This window comes from Hyla sarda, chromosome 3, assembly GCF_029499605.1.
Source record: "Hyla sarda isolate aHylSar1 chromosome 3, aHylSar1.hap1, whole genome shotgun sequence".
NCBI lineage: Eukaryota > Metazoa > Chordata > Amphibia > Anura > Hylidae > Hyla > Hyla sarda.
In genome coordinates, this window is record NC_079191.1 from 96,177,242 (window position 1) to 96,191,522 (window position 14,281).

The window sequence follows — 14,281 nt, forward strand, 5'->3', positions numbered from 1 at the left end:
TATATACATACTGTATGCATAACTGGAAATGTGTTAGATCCAGTATTTAAGAAATATTCTTATATTGTCATATAATCAATATTAGTCATGGGGCAAGGAAACCTCAGAGGTGCAGAGCAACCACTTTATCTAGTCTTTAAAAGGTAGGTACTTTGTTTAATTATTTTTCCTCAGCTGATACTGTAGATAGATATTAGACATTTATATCCTAAAGGACAATATAAATGTAATGCCTTTCAAAGTTGCACAGTATGGAATTAAAAAAACATATAGTATGTCCATTAAGTCTGACCAAGATCCGGGAGAAGATGTAGATGAAGAAGAGGGATATGAGTAACTCTGGAAGACACCAGTGGTTTTTGGTCAAGTCTCAAATAGTCATGGTGTCATGACCAACTGGGTGGACAGGGAGAGTGAGCCCTAAGCTGTCCCTAGTGATACACCTCCCTGCCTACTTGCCCATACACCCAAAGTGGTGAATTGACAACTTGGAGCTGGTCCCTCCCTGCGTTACAGTGCAGTGGCGTAAAAACAAATAATATACATAGTTGGTTGAAGGCCAGAAACAGAACACATAAAACAGACTGGATACCAATACTAACAGGACAGAATATAGTGTATTAACAAACAGTTCACAAACCGGAATACAGATAAACAGCAGACATGGATGAATGAACAAGACTAGGCATGGTACGAGTATACAGCAGAAACCAGGAATTGCAGGGGATGAGCAGAAGAACTGAAAACTAGACACTAAACTGATCAGGAACATAGGACACTGTTCACGCTGGGAAACAGAACAAACAAACTGGACACCCCACTCCACAAAAGGAGTAGATGGCATAATAAAGCCAAATAGAGTACTAGCCAGCAGGGCACACACACCACTGTGTGATCAGAATTCTGACCTAGTAGGAAACAGAAATATGAAAACACGAAACACAGGACTAGAACCGGATGAGTCAAAATAGACTCCAGGAAACCAAACAGGAATTATTATGTACAGAGAACAGGAAAAACTAGACTAAAACTGGGCAAGTCTGAACAGACTCTAAGATACCAAACAAGAATAATTACATACAGAGCACAGGTAACACTAGACTAACACAGTCTGAACACAGACTAAGCAGAACGGACATACTAATCCTAAAACCGACAAATGAAACACACTAAAATCTACAGTAAACAAGACTATTTAACTATGGCTAAAACTCAGATAAAATCACAAGATAAATACAAGGTAAATGCTCAAGCAGACATAGTAAGAGTATTGCACAAACAGACATCATAGTAGCATTATTGCACAAACAGACATCATAGTAGCATAATTGCATGAAATAACCAGCAGAGAATGCAGGAGAACTCTGGTTAAAATAGACACACCCGAGATCTCATTGGTTCTGAGCATTAACGATTCCCCATCCAGGGAGAATAGCAAACTGCTCAGAAAAAACTAGTGTGTGAATACGCACCTAAACAGAAAAATGCAAAAAACAATAAACGGACATTACACATGGGCAATAAGCATAATTGAATAATTCTGAAGTTATATTATATAGCCCTGTACTGTATATAAAATATCATTCCAGAACTGCACTGAGAACTTATGAAACATTTTTACCATGTGAATATTTATGTATGAGTACAGAAATATATATATATATATATATATATATATATATATATACACACACATACACACATATTTCTGTACTCATACATAAATATTCACATGGTAAAAATATACACGTTTGCTGACTTCTGGAGTGCTGCGTCTCTTGGTTGGATAGATATTATTGCAATACCACTGTAAGGGCATATTCTGACATTATAGGCTCCTGCGTGAAAAAAATTTATACTGCTCAGTATATGTGTTTTCACTCTGCATTCAACTGCACTATTCCATAAGGCAAAAAAAATAATCATATATCCTGAACTGGCCTGACAGAGCTAAAAAAGACACTATCTTGGCTTCTGTCAGGTGAGCCTATGAGCACATTTACACATATGCACATGATGCATATGGAAAGAGGACACTGCTTAACACAGCGTGAAAGTAGCTTCAGGCTCACAGACTTAACATTATCAATTAGACAGTACACATCTGTTAAACATCTTTTAGAAATAACACTTTTTTTCTTCCATTCCTCTTACAGCCCTATTGTCTCTAAGAAGGGGTACCTGCACTTTCTTGAACCCCATACAGGGGGCTGGGTTAAGAGGTACGTTGTGGTTAGACGTCCATATGTCTACATCTATAACAATGATCGGGATCCAGTGGAGAGAGCCATCCTTAACCTCTCACAGGCCCAAGTGGAGTACAGTGAGGATCAACAGGCCATGCTGAAGGTAAGGGCATACTGTATTGACTCATGATATGGGTGGAGGCATGGTGTTGTTACAGGTTGTGCAGGTGTTTTTCATATTGAATACCTTCTCAGGTACTTAGCTGATAAAAAAAAGAAATCCTAAAGAAAATAAAACCAGGTGTTTAGAGAGTGTCCTGAAAAGAAATCTACAATCAGCTAACCAATGGAAAGAGAGACTTTTCTCCAAAATTGTCTTAAATGTACAACTCCTTCAAATACTCATTTTATGATTCAGTACATAGATATCAACATGCCCAAGGACATAGATATCACATGTATGTTGGGCCAAGCCGAGCATTCATATGTATGGGGAGAATGTGGGACATTATTCGGTGAATGGAGGTCTGGCTGACAGCTAAGAATTTAAAATCTATGACAAGCTTTAAATCTAGTGTACACTGAATCTATGTAATCTAATCTATGTGTTTTCTTCTGCAGACTCCCAATACTTTTGCTGTATGCACACAACACCGTGGCATTCTGCTGCAGGCCAGCAATGATAAGGACATGCACGACTGGCTCTACGCCTTCAACCCTCTTCTGGCTGGCTCCATTCGGTGAGGCTGTGTGATGGATTACAGGGGATGGAAGGTCCTCTACATTGCAGGGGTTGAGATGATCATTTCTGAACATTTTTACAGAGATTCTTTATTAAGGTGGTGCAGACTGGATGGGGTCCTGCTCAAAGACATATTTAAATATTTATAAACATATATTTATTAAATCTGTGATCAATTGCTGTAGTATATTAAAGATGACACAATTTACTATTAGTAAACTAAATGATATTATTTATTTATTCCTGAACTACAGGGTTTCATGTGTTACTATGAACTCGATTAGATATAGCCGACTGCCTTATGTTTATCTATAGGACTCATAGAAGAATGGATTAGAGTAGAATAGAATACAATAAATCAGATCTATGATTCATCTTATATTCTCAGTGTAAGTTGTACAATAGAAGACAACACATCTCTAAGTTACTTTCTTCCTTTCTTTTCTTTGTTTCTCTGCTCCTCTCTTAGGTCCAAACTGTCTCGACGCAGAACAGCCCAAATGAGAATTTAATGGAATACCCGCTCTCTATTTTTATCAACTTGTTAAACCATGAATTCATTCTCCCCATACCTGCACATTACAAAACCCCTATCCTCTGTACCCCACACTCATTTCTGCTCCCACTGATGATCTGCACTTTTTTCATTGCCTAGGGAAGTATCTTCAGACTGTCCAGATGTTAATGAAAATAGCTATAGTCATCCTAAGATTTATACCTTAACAACATCTGGGGAGTCTCATGGTGCCCCCACCTGGTTTAGGGAAACCCGATGTGCTGCACTCTTTACTGCCTATTTTCCCTATCTTTCCTAACTATACCATGGGCAGGGAGCATATTGGTTTGGTGTCTATATTCATGAAGATCTTAGATGGCTTTAGCAATGTTTGTCTGGTTTCAATAGTCATAATTTGTAAACACGTTTCAATGTAGTGACCAGAATAACAGATAAAGAAAGAGCAAGATGGGGAAAAAATATGAAGCAGAATTCATGTTATGGGTTGGCATTTAGGACACCTTACTTATAAGAGAATTATGTGCCCTCTGTACCAATGCCTAACCAACACCCATCATCCCTTACACAATGCGAAGGTGGGTAAATTCTAGTCTAAATACTCATCAGTCTATGGCTTCTGAATTCTGAGACATCACATTGAGGATTTAGGGGGGCTTCAAAGTTCTTTATTGATAAATGTTGATAAGCTTCTTACTTAGGATGCACATTAGGGTGTTTATGGCTGCCCATTGCATTGTATATTCTTCTCTCTTTGTAAGATCACGCTCAACACAAAAGCTACTCATCCTCACGCTCCTACACTTCTTGAAGCATAGTATGTCGCAGCATCTTAGATTTTTAAGTGGATATATAAGGCAGCAAGCTTACAGGGTTAACAAATAAATCCCGTAAAACATAAGAAGGCACAAGAACTAGAACATTTAGAATTTTGTCTCCATAAAATGAAATTATACTAGGACTTGCTGGCTAGCATAATACAAAACTATCTTGTGCTAGAGCAAAATTATGCTTTAGCTATATGTATGTGTTTATCTGAGCATTTATACTTAGTATTAATCGAGGGGTTATTTTAAAAGATATTATCCTTTTCTTCAAAAATCATTAAGCGTCATTATGCTCTTGGATTCTGTTGTAAATTGTCAGTAGCCGAATATCTCATGGTGATATTCATGTATGAATATGTCAGTAATTCTCATAAGGATTACCACTACCTAAATTTACAAAGTCATTTATATCAGATAATTGTATTTCCAGTTATGCCTCCATTATAAGAGTCAATGGATTTTTAAGTTTAATCTCATGATGATGATCCAGAAAACAAAAGGCACCAATATCTTACGGCAATCCAAAGATAGGCCATGCACTTATAAACCAAAGAAGGGTAAAGTTATTTACAATGGTTTCTTTATTCTTATGCACTTTAAGTATAAATCCCATAAGAACCAGTGTATAGGACTCTACTTTCTTACCCCCATTGCCTTCTCATATATAATAACTGACAGTATGAAAAAGCAGCAAAAAGAACTCAAGGTATATAACAAACAAATAAATGTAAAGAACCAGCTATAAGCAAGTATAGTATGGTTAATGGGTGGATGATTGTGAACCACTCTTGTTTGGATGTTAGCTCTGTTATATGTCATGCTTGGAATTCCATTGCACCAGCTAAGAGGACTTGATATTGTCTCAGGGTCAACCAGCCTTAGAGACTACTAAGTCATATCATCTTTCACATGGACAAATGTATATCTTAGGCCAGAAAACCTACAGAGGATACAGTCCAGGATGCATGACATCTAGCTATACCTCATGTCCCGACAAGAGCGACTTCTGATCAAAATGACTTCATTCATATGAGACATCATTCATATGAGAAAACATAGAAACCAAGGAAATTGGGTTCGATAATATGTGAGTACGACGCTTAGCAAAGAGGAAAAATTGGTCCGTCTTCTGCTGCTGGTTTACACACAGAATAGAAGGAGTTGATACCCATTTGCTTCCATCTCCTTCCATAATGCCAGACTCCTCCACACTTTCAATTGATAACTCTGTAGGACCTACATAGAGGGGTCCCTGCACAGGTTATCTATCACCACCCATTAAAGTGTTCCAGAGACCTCATAGCAGCTACACGGCCTACCTCTCTGTTACATTCACCTTTCCATTAATGTAGTTAAATTGTCCTTATTTGATTCATTACTTTTTCTCCGAATTATGAGAATAAGGGTCATGAATTTTATAAAACCCTTGTCCACATTTATGTGAAGTGCGGCCTTCTGGAATCAAGAAGAATCATTGTAAATTGTACCTAGTGTCCTAAGAGAATTCCTACATGCACTATTGCTTTGCTGCTTGGGTGAGAATCTTGTTGCTTTTAAACTAAACAATGGCTGTAGTGTATTATCTGTTAATGTAATGTCAATGATTGGTGGGATACAGAATTATGTATATTGTTACGGTTATAGTATAATATTCGCAATCAGATTTGTGTTCCAGTCAGGCCAGCAAGAAATAACAGAGATGTCACTCGTCATGTTTCTACACAAGTTTGTTGGCAAAATAAATTCATGTGAGGAATGATCCGTTAAACATTTGCCATTAAAAGTTGTCAGCTTCCTTATTCAATGCAGTGACACCAGCGTCACAATAAGAACTGACCTTGGTGACCTACTCACTATGGATACTGGAAAAAATATGTTTTTGGTGTATGAAAAAAGTGGAATTAATGTTTCCCTATTGTTTTAAAGGGGTAATCCGCTGCTCAGTGTTTGGAACAAATTGTTCCAAACGCTGGAGCCGGGGCAGGGACCTAGTGACGTAATAACCCCGCCCCCCTCAAGATGTCATGCCCCACCCCTCAATGCAAGTTTATGGGAGGGGTCGTGACAGCCATCACGCTAACTCCCATATACTTGCATTGAGGGGGCGGGATGTGACATCATGAGGGGGGTGGGGTTATTACGTCACTAGCTCCCTGCCCTGGCTCCAGTGTTCGGAACAGTTTGTTCCAAACGCTGAGCAGCGGAGTACCCCTTTAAGAAAATTTATCACCATGGAAATGCTGTTTAATTCTGTTAAATCTATAAAGCACGAGTAACTGAACAGAATTATATATAATTGGGCATTATCTGAGTGCCTGACAGCTAGGGGTACCCAAATCTGTATTATATAGCTGGTGGAGCCCAGCTCAGTCAAATACATATTAAAGTGTACAACGTCACAGCTGGATTTTTCAAAGAGTTTTATTGTCACCTATATTACTCCGATACTAATTTGGTGCTGTTGCACATGACTACTTCTATATGTATTGCAGAGTAGTATAGTGATGTATATACACAGTATATCTAGTTATTAGCTTATAGCCCAGCTTTGTATATTCACTTTTTATTTTCTATGTATATTTGAACACTTGACATAACATGGCACGGTAGAATATATTACAAATCCCTTCCCTCAGTCACTATATTAATTTTAAGGACAGTCACCTACCTGCATAGTATATCAATTTCCAGATTGTATATTTACTGTAACTAGATTCGAACAAGGAATAGGTCATTTTACAGTTGTGGCGGTTACATTTGTTCTTCTTAATATGCCTTAAATGGAAGAAACTCAAAATATAGAAAGTAAAATAAAATGACCGGTTATGTTTAAAATGTTTCTATGATTGGCAGATACTATTATGATCACCTGTTGTATAATATATAATGTATGTAAAAAGGAGTACGTGAAAAGTGTTTCAGATACGTTAATATAGTTTAGGTATTTCAATGTTATTTATTACATCATGTCAGTATAGTATGGTGGCCTTTATAATAATTATAAGAATGGTTTATTTGAGATTTGCTATTAGGGACATTCATACACAACATACATTACATTTGCCTTTAAAGTTCTTCCAGTGACAAAAGTACTCGAATAAACTTTTGGCCAAATTAATAATATTATATAACATCAGCGCTTTGATTTCCCTTAAAGGGGTACGCCGCTGCTCAGCGTTTGGAACAAACTGTTCCGAACGCAGGAGGCGGAAGCTCATGATGTCATAACCCCACCCCTCATGATGTCACGCCTCGCCCCCTCAATGCAAGTCTATGGGAGGGGGCATGGCGGATGAGCGCTGAGCAGCGGGGTACCCCTTTAAGGGAAATATATCACCTAGATTTCGGTTTATTAATTGAAAGCCAATACTGATACATTTTTTTTCTAATCTGTTTTTGTTTTATGATTTGTATTCTATTTCTTGTACGTGGTTATGGGGGCAACCAACTAGCTCTGCTCTGTTAAAAGCACTTATAGATATTCTTTACAGCAGGCACATGGACTATAGGAACATGTAGTCTGGAGCTAACTGATTGACATTTTTGGGAAAGTATTCTAGGTTTGTTCTGTGACCTCACAAGCAGAGAGGGGGAGGAAGTAAGCTGTGAACATCACCTATAGTTAAAGGGGTACTCCGCCCCTAGACATCTTATCCCCTATCCAAAGGATAGGGGATAAGATGTCAGATCGCGGGGGTCCCGCCGCTGGGGACCCCCAGGATCTCGGTTGCAGCACCCCGCTATCATTACTGCACAGAGCGAGTTCGCTCTGTGCGTAATGACGAGCTATACATTGGCAGGAGTATCGTGACGTCATGGCTCCGCTCCTGGTGACATCACGGCCCGCCCCCTTAATGCAAGTCTATGTGGGAGGGCATGATGGCCACCACGCCCCTTCCCATAGACTTGTATTGAGGGGGCGGGCCATGACGTCACAAGGGGCGGAGCCATGATGTCACGATGCGCCAGCCCCTGTATTGCCCGTCATTACACACAGAGCGAACTCGCTCTGTGCAGTAATGAAAGCGCGGTGCCGCAGCCAAGATCCCTGGAGTCCCCAGCGGCAGGATCCCCGCGATCTGACATCTTATCCCCTATCCTTTGGATACCCTTTTAAAGCTGGATCCTGTGTTATCTGCTTCTAGCTTTATAATAGAAGTGTTACCTCAAATGACCACTGAGAAAAGAGCTCTACAGAACAGAAAGTGTCAGTCTATTGTGAGGCCGAGTAGTCCATGTAAGAACTGCAAGATTTTAAGAAAAACTAGAAAAAACAACAAATAAAAAAAAACATACATATATAAAATACATTTTTTTATTTCAATTTAATTTTAAGAGCCTTATTTCAGAACTTTAACAATATAATGTAATTTCTCCCATGTGTCACATACGCTGTCTTGTATAGTTTTTTTTAGAGGGTCATACATGCTAGGGTTATGGGGACTGCACACCTGTCTACTTCACTTAGTGGACAATAGTTTGGGCAGGAAGGTAAATCTATGTAATAAAGTTTTTAAACCATTTGGACTGGAGAAGGCAACAGCTAGTGGCTACTTACAGCATTAGTTTTCCTTTCAGGTCAGGCTCTATTACCTGGAACATGATGTTGAGACTTGTGGCTTAACAATAAAGTCAAAACGCCTAGTATACACGCATATCAAGAAAAGCCATTGGATTTATACGATAGATCCAGATAGAAATTCTATTTATATTTAACAATTGTCTAGAAATTCCCAATAAGATTCCCAATAATTCAATCATTCTACACAGCACACTGTCTCCTGAAAGATCTTTGGCTTTACCACCTTCCCATATGAGCATGTACATCAACCCTAATTATTTAAATATGTATGTATTTTACTCACTATGGTACAACTATGCTTTCTTTATGCACTGTAATTTTGACAATGTAATTTTTATTAATTAGATGTTGAAATACAGTGCAGCTAAATGTGCGGAAAGTATTGATGTTTTCACTCTGTATCTCTTAATGCTTCCCATTATAACCTACTGCTCTTTTTCCTATTAAAAAAAAAGTCACTAGGTGGAAACTTCACTACACATCTACACATGTATTACATCAGTGGACAGTATATCAGATATTACATTTAAAGGTGTACTCCGCTACTCAGCGTTTGGAACAAACTGTTCCAAACACTGGAGCCGGCAGCTCGTGACGTCATAGCCCCGCCCCCTCAAGATGTTGCGCCTCGTCCTCTCAGTGCAAGTCTATGGGAGTTGTCATGTCCCCTCCCATAGACTTGCATTGAGGGGGCAGGACGTGATGTCATGAGGGGGTGGGACTATGACGTAAAGAGCTCCCGGCGCCGGCTCCAGCGTTCGGAACAGTTTGTTCCAAACGCTTAGCAGCGGAGTACCCCAGCTGGGTACTGATAACACAATTACTGCAATGTTTGGTCAAAATGAACAACCGAAAATAGTTAGAGTACTGTAGCCAAAAGCCAGTCCTCTCTATAATCTGAGAAATCTATTTTCTCTTTTAAGAATTCATCCAAAATGAATAGATACCAGAAGAGGCAACAAATGGAAAAATACCTATAACATGGTTTGGTGATCCTTCCATCCTGAACAACCTATTTAGACTCAAGAAGATCTTGCATGCCTGTAAGACTCCCCATTCCCCTTGAGATGAGCAAAACCACAGTAAATGGCCCAAATCAAAACTGACAGCTCAACCTTAAAGGTGTACTCCCCAGCTCAGCGTTTGGAAAAAACTGTTCCGAACGCTGGAGCCAGCGCCGGCAGCTTGTGATGTCATAGCCCCGCCCCCTCTTGACATCATGCTCCGCCCCCTCAATGAAAGTCTATGGAAGGGGCACAGTGTGACATAATGAGAGGCTGGGCTATGACGTTATGAGCTCCCGGCGCTGGCTCCAGCGTTCGGAACAGTTTGTTCCGAACGCTGAGCAGCGGAGTACCCCTTTAAAATACTTTGGTCTGTATAAATTAGGGCCGCTTTCCAATTTGCTCGGGTTGCCCAGTAAAAAGCTCAGTATGATAAAAAGAGCCATCATAGCAACAATCCTAGTCTAAAGTAAGGCAATTTTTTCGGCACGGCAGAGTATTGAGTGCATTCTAAAATCAGCAGTAACAGCTCTAAATCCAGTCGTAACGCCCCCAGCCAGTGTTACAAAGACCTTATTACTGTACTGATATTAAAGTGTACCTCCAGCTTGTTGGCGTGTTGGCAGCAATTACCTCGTAACATCTAAGAGAACATGAATTTCCCCGAGATCCTTTCGGCAAGAGACAGATGACAAATTATTTAGGAGATTACTATTGATACAACTGTCTATTATTTTATGTGGCACAGTTCTTGTTTTGAGGGTACTGTAAAATCCTTGCTTTGAACCGCCACTCTATCCCCTATTGTATACGGCAATGACTGAGAGCGGGAGTAGTCTAGAATTGTATGTAAACTAATATATGACCTTCACATGCTCATTTAATTTTTCTCACTGTACAGTGCATGAGTGATCACTGTGTATGCTGTAAATCACAATATACAATGTAAAGTGTCTAACAGTACGCACCAGTAAACAATCTGTCAACTCTCGGTATAAGAGAATGAAGTATATGTTATAAGAGGATAAGAACTGTGTAAGATAACAGCACACATGAGTGCCTCATTGTGTTAGTTCTGCTACATTATATGGTACTGTAACCAATGGAACTTAATGTGTTTTGGGCCAAATTCTTTAGAAATCTTATAATTTATGGAAAAAAAGATAATTGAAAGTATGAACAATAAATATTTGAACAAAAAGTTTAAAATTGTTCTCTCTCCAAAGTCTTTTTATTTGGGCTTTCGGTATGTGATAGACCATAGTTGTCTTGTCCATTTATCTTAGCCCCGTTTCTTTGGTAACCACCACCGGCCTTGTGCTATCTGTCTTGTAACTATGATATGTAATTCTTGGGGTACAGGATTGTACAGGTTAAGGCTTTTTCATTTTTTGAATCCTTTCCCTTTCAGACCGTTCTATGAGAAATTGTGTTGTAAGTCGTATCTAGTCAAGAAAGGATAAAACATCTAGGGAATACTTATTGTATTAATAAATGTGACAGTTATGCAAATAAGTATTTTGAATTTTTGTCTTTTTTATCACGGTAGCATAGTTATATAGTTTAGAATGGGGAGAGTTCATTAAAGGGGTACTCCACTGCTCAGTTCCAAAAGCTGTAGTCGATGCCGGGAGCTTGTGACATCATAGCCCCGCCCCCTCAATGCAAGGCTCCCTCGAATAGACTTGCATTGAGGGGACGCGGCGTGACATCACGAGGGGGCAGGCTATGACATCACGAGCTCCCGGCTCCAGTGTTGGGAACATTTTGTTCCAAACGCTGAGCAGCGGAGTACCCCTTTAAGTCCAACCTATCATCCTATAGGGTTGAACAAGAAGAAGAAGAAAAAACAATGATTTGGATGCTATTTGCTCCATATTAGGGGGAAATAATCTTACAGGAATCAGAATAGATCCAGGGATCAACATCTTATCTCCAGGAATCTAAAAACCATAGTTCAATGAATGCAAATATGGACCCACTCCAGCTCACTGTGTAAATCCGTCTGCGACTCAGACCGGCACTTGAGGAACAGGATACAAAGAACAGAACGGTCCAGCGCTGATATGTGCAAAAAATGATCCAGTCTTTATTGTTAAAAAGCCAGCATATCACAGGAAAGGTGACTTGTTTCAAGTGCTAATGTACACTCTTAGTCATACACAAGTACTTGTACGACTAAGAGTGTACATTAGCACACTTGAAACGAGTCACCTTTCCTGTGATATGCTGGCTTTTTAACAATAAAGGATAATTTTTTGCACATATCAGCACTGGACTGTTTTGTTCTTTGCATAAAGTTCAATGAATCAACCATTGCAACAATGTAGCAGATCCCTATGAATAATGATGGTGGACCCTTCTTTCCCATTTAAAGGGGTACTCCGGCCCTTAGACATCTTATCCCCTATCCAAAGGATAGGGCATAAGATGTCTGATGGTGGGGGTCCCCCCCCGCTGAATACCCCCGCAACCTAGCATGCGGTACGCACCTGTGAGCACTGCATGAAGCGCTGGAGGCTCCTAGTCTTATGCCTGCCGACCACAGGGACGGAGTATCGTAACGTCATGCCCCCTCCCATAGACTTGCATTGAGGGGGCGGAGCATGACATCACAATACTCCGTCGCCATGGTCAGGAGGCATAAGACTTGGAGCCTCCAGCGCTTCCTGCAGTGCTCACAGGTGGGTGCTGCATGCTAGATTGCAGGGGTCCCCAGCGGCTGGACCCCCACAATCAGACATCTTATCCCCTATCCTTTGGATAGGGGATAAGATGTCTTAGGGCCGGAGTACCCCTTTAATCTTATAAGACTAAACTACATAACAGCCTTGACTAGTATGTGCATTTTATAAATAAGCATTCATTCTGTTAGGTAAACAGAATTTTGCAGGACATTTCTTGCTGATGACCTTTCCTTAGGACATGTCATTAATACTAGATGAGTGGGGGTCCGATTACTGACACCCAGGGGGCATATCCTGGTCTCCCAGAGGATAGTATGGCTGCAGCAGTGATTGCAGAGTGAACCTTGCTGTAGCGAATTGCTGCTGGTCAATAAACAAGTACACATGTTCAATTGTTTGTTAACACAAATAGCTTACCAGTGAATCACATGGCAGCAGCTCAATTCATTTCAGCATATAGAGGTGGTCAAGACAACTTGCTGAAGTTCAAATGAACCATCAGAATGGGGAAGAAAGGAGATTTAGTTGACTTTAAATGTGACATAACTGTTGGTGCCAGATGGCTGGTCTGAGTATTTCAGAAGCTGCTGATCTAATGGGATTTTCATGCACAACCATCTTAGGGTTTACAGAGAATGGTCTGAAAAGAGAAAATATTGAGTGAGTGGCATATGTGTGGATAAAAATGCAGAATACCATAACTAAATGCACTTTGAACCTTGAAGCAGATGGGCTATAGCATATCAGGTGCCACTCCTCTAAGCTAGGAACAGTAAACTGAGGGTACAGTTCACACAGGCTCACCAAAACTGGACAATGGAAGACCGGAAGTATGTTGCCTGGTCTGATGAATCTCGATTCCTGAAAGCATGGGTCAATGTGGACCCATCTTCTGATGTCTACTTCCAGCAGGATAATGCTCCATGTCACAAAGCTCACATTGTCGCAAACTGGTGTCTTGAACATGACAATGAGTTTACTGTACTCCAATGGTCTCCAGGCGGCAGATGGAAACTGGGGAATCAGGTGTCGGGCCACACCCATATCACACCGTTGGTGCTTCATCAGGCCCCTGCAGGGGCCTGATGAAGCACCTAATGGTGTGATACGGCTGTGGCCTAACGCCCCTGCAGGGGCCTGACAAAGCACCTAACAGTATGATACGGCTGTGGTCCGACGCCTGATTCCCCGTTTTCATCTGTGGCCTCCCTACATGTTCACCGAATGGACGTGAAGTGAAGCATCCTGCTGCTATCAATCTATCGGGTGAGTTGCTCTGCACCTTTCTCTTGAGTGTTTGCAGTGTACTTATTTTAGTTCAATGCCCTCATTCTACACTAACTGTCTAGATAGCACTGAATTCTACTAAATTCGTTAGATACATGGTTCAAGATAAGCTCTTTCTGGTCCTGTTGGGTCAGGTGTGACTAGGGACTTACAGTATACAACATGACATTACACGGCACATGGGATAATAGACATCACATGATGTCAAAATTATTCCAGATTGAAGAGGATGAGTCCAATGGTCTCCACGGTCTCCAGATCATAACCCAATAGAGCACATTTGAGATGTGGCTGAATGGGAGATTCCCATAATAAATGTGCAGACAACAAATCAGCAGCAACTGCGTAATGCCATCATATGGACCAAAATCAGTTTCAATAAAGTGCAGTGTTTATTGCATCCTCAGCAAACAAAGCGCAACATTTCTGCAGCCTCACGCCACCTTTCTATA

General features: G+C 40.4%; 1 protein-coding gene across 4 annotated transcripts in view; it reads left to right on the forward strand.

Annotated features, from left to right (window-relative positions):
• KIF1A (kinesin family member 1A) overlaps positions 1-6,042 on the forward strand; it is a 331,661-nt gene extending 325,619 nt beyond the window's left edge. For all 4 annotated transcript variants that reach the window (XM_056564691.1, XM_056564693.1, XM_056564694.1 and 1 more), the window contains 3 exons: positions 2,157-2,349; positions 2,808-2,926; positions 3,398-6,042. In XM_056564691.1, coding sequence (XP_056420666.1) covers positions 2,157-2,349; positions 2,808-2,926; positions 3,398-3,440 — 355 coding nt within the window. In that variant the 3' untranslated portion in view covers positions 3,441-6,042. The remainder of the gene's footprint in view (positions 1-2,156; positions 2,350-2,807; positions 2,927-3,397) is intronic.
• The last annotated feature ends 8,239 nt before the right edge of the window (positions 6,043-14,281 follow it).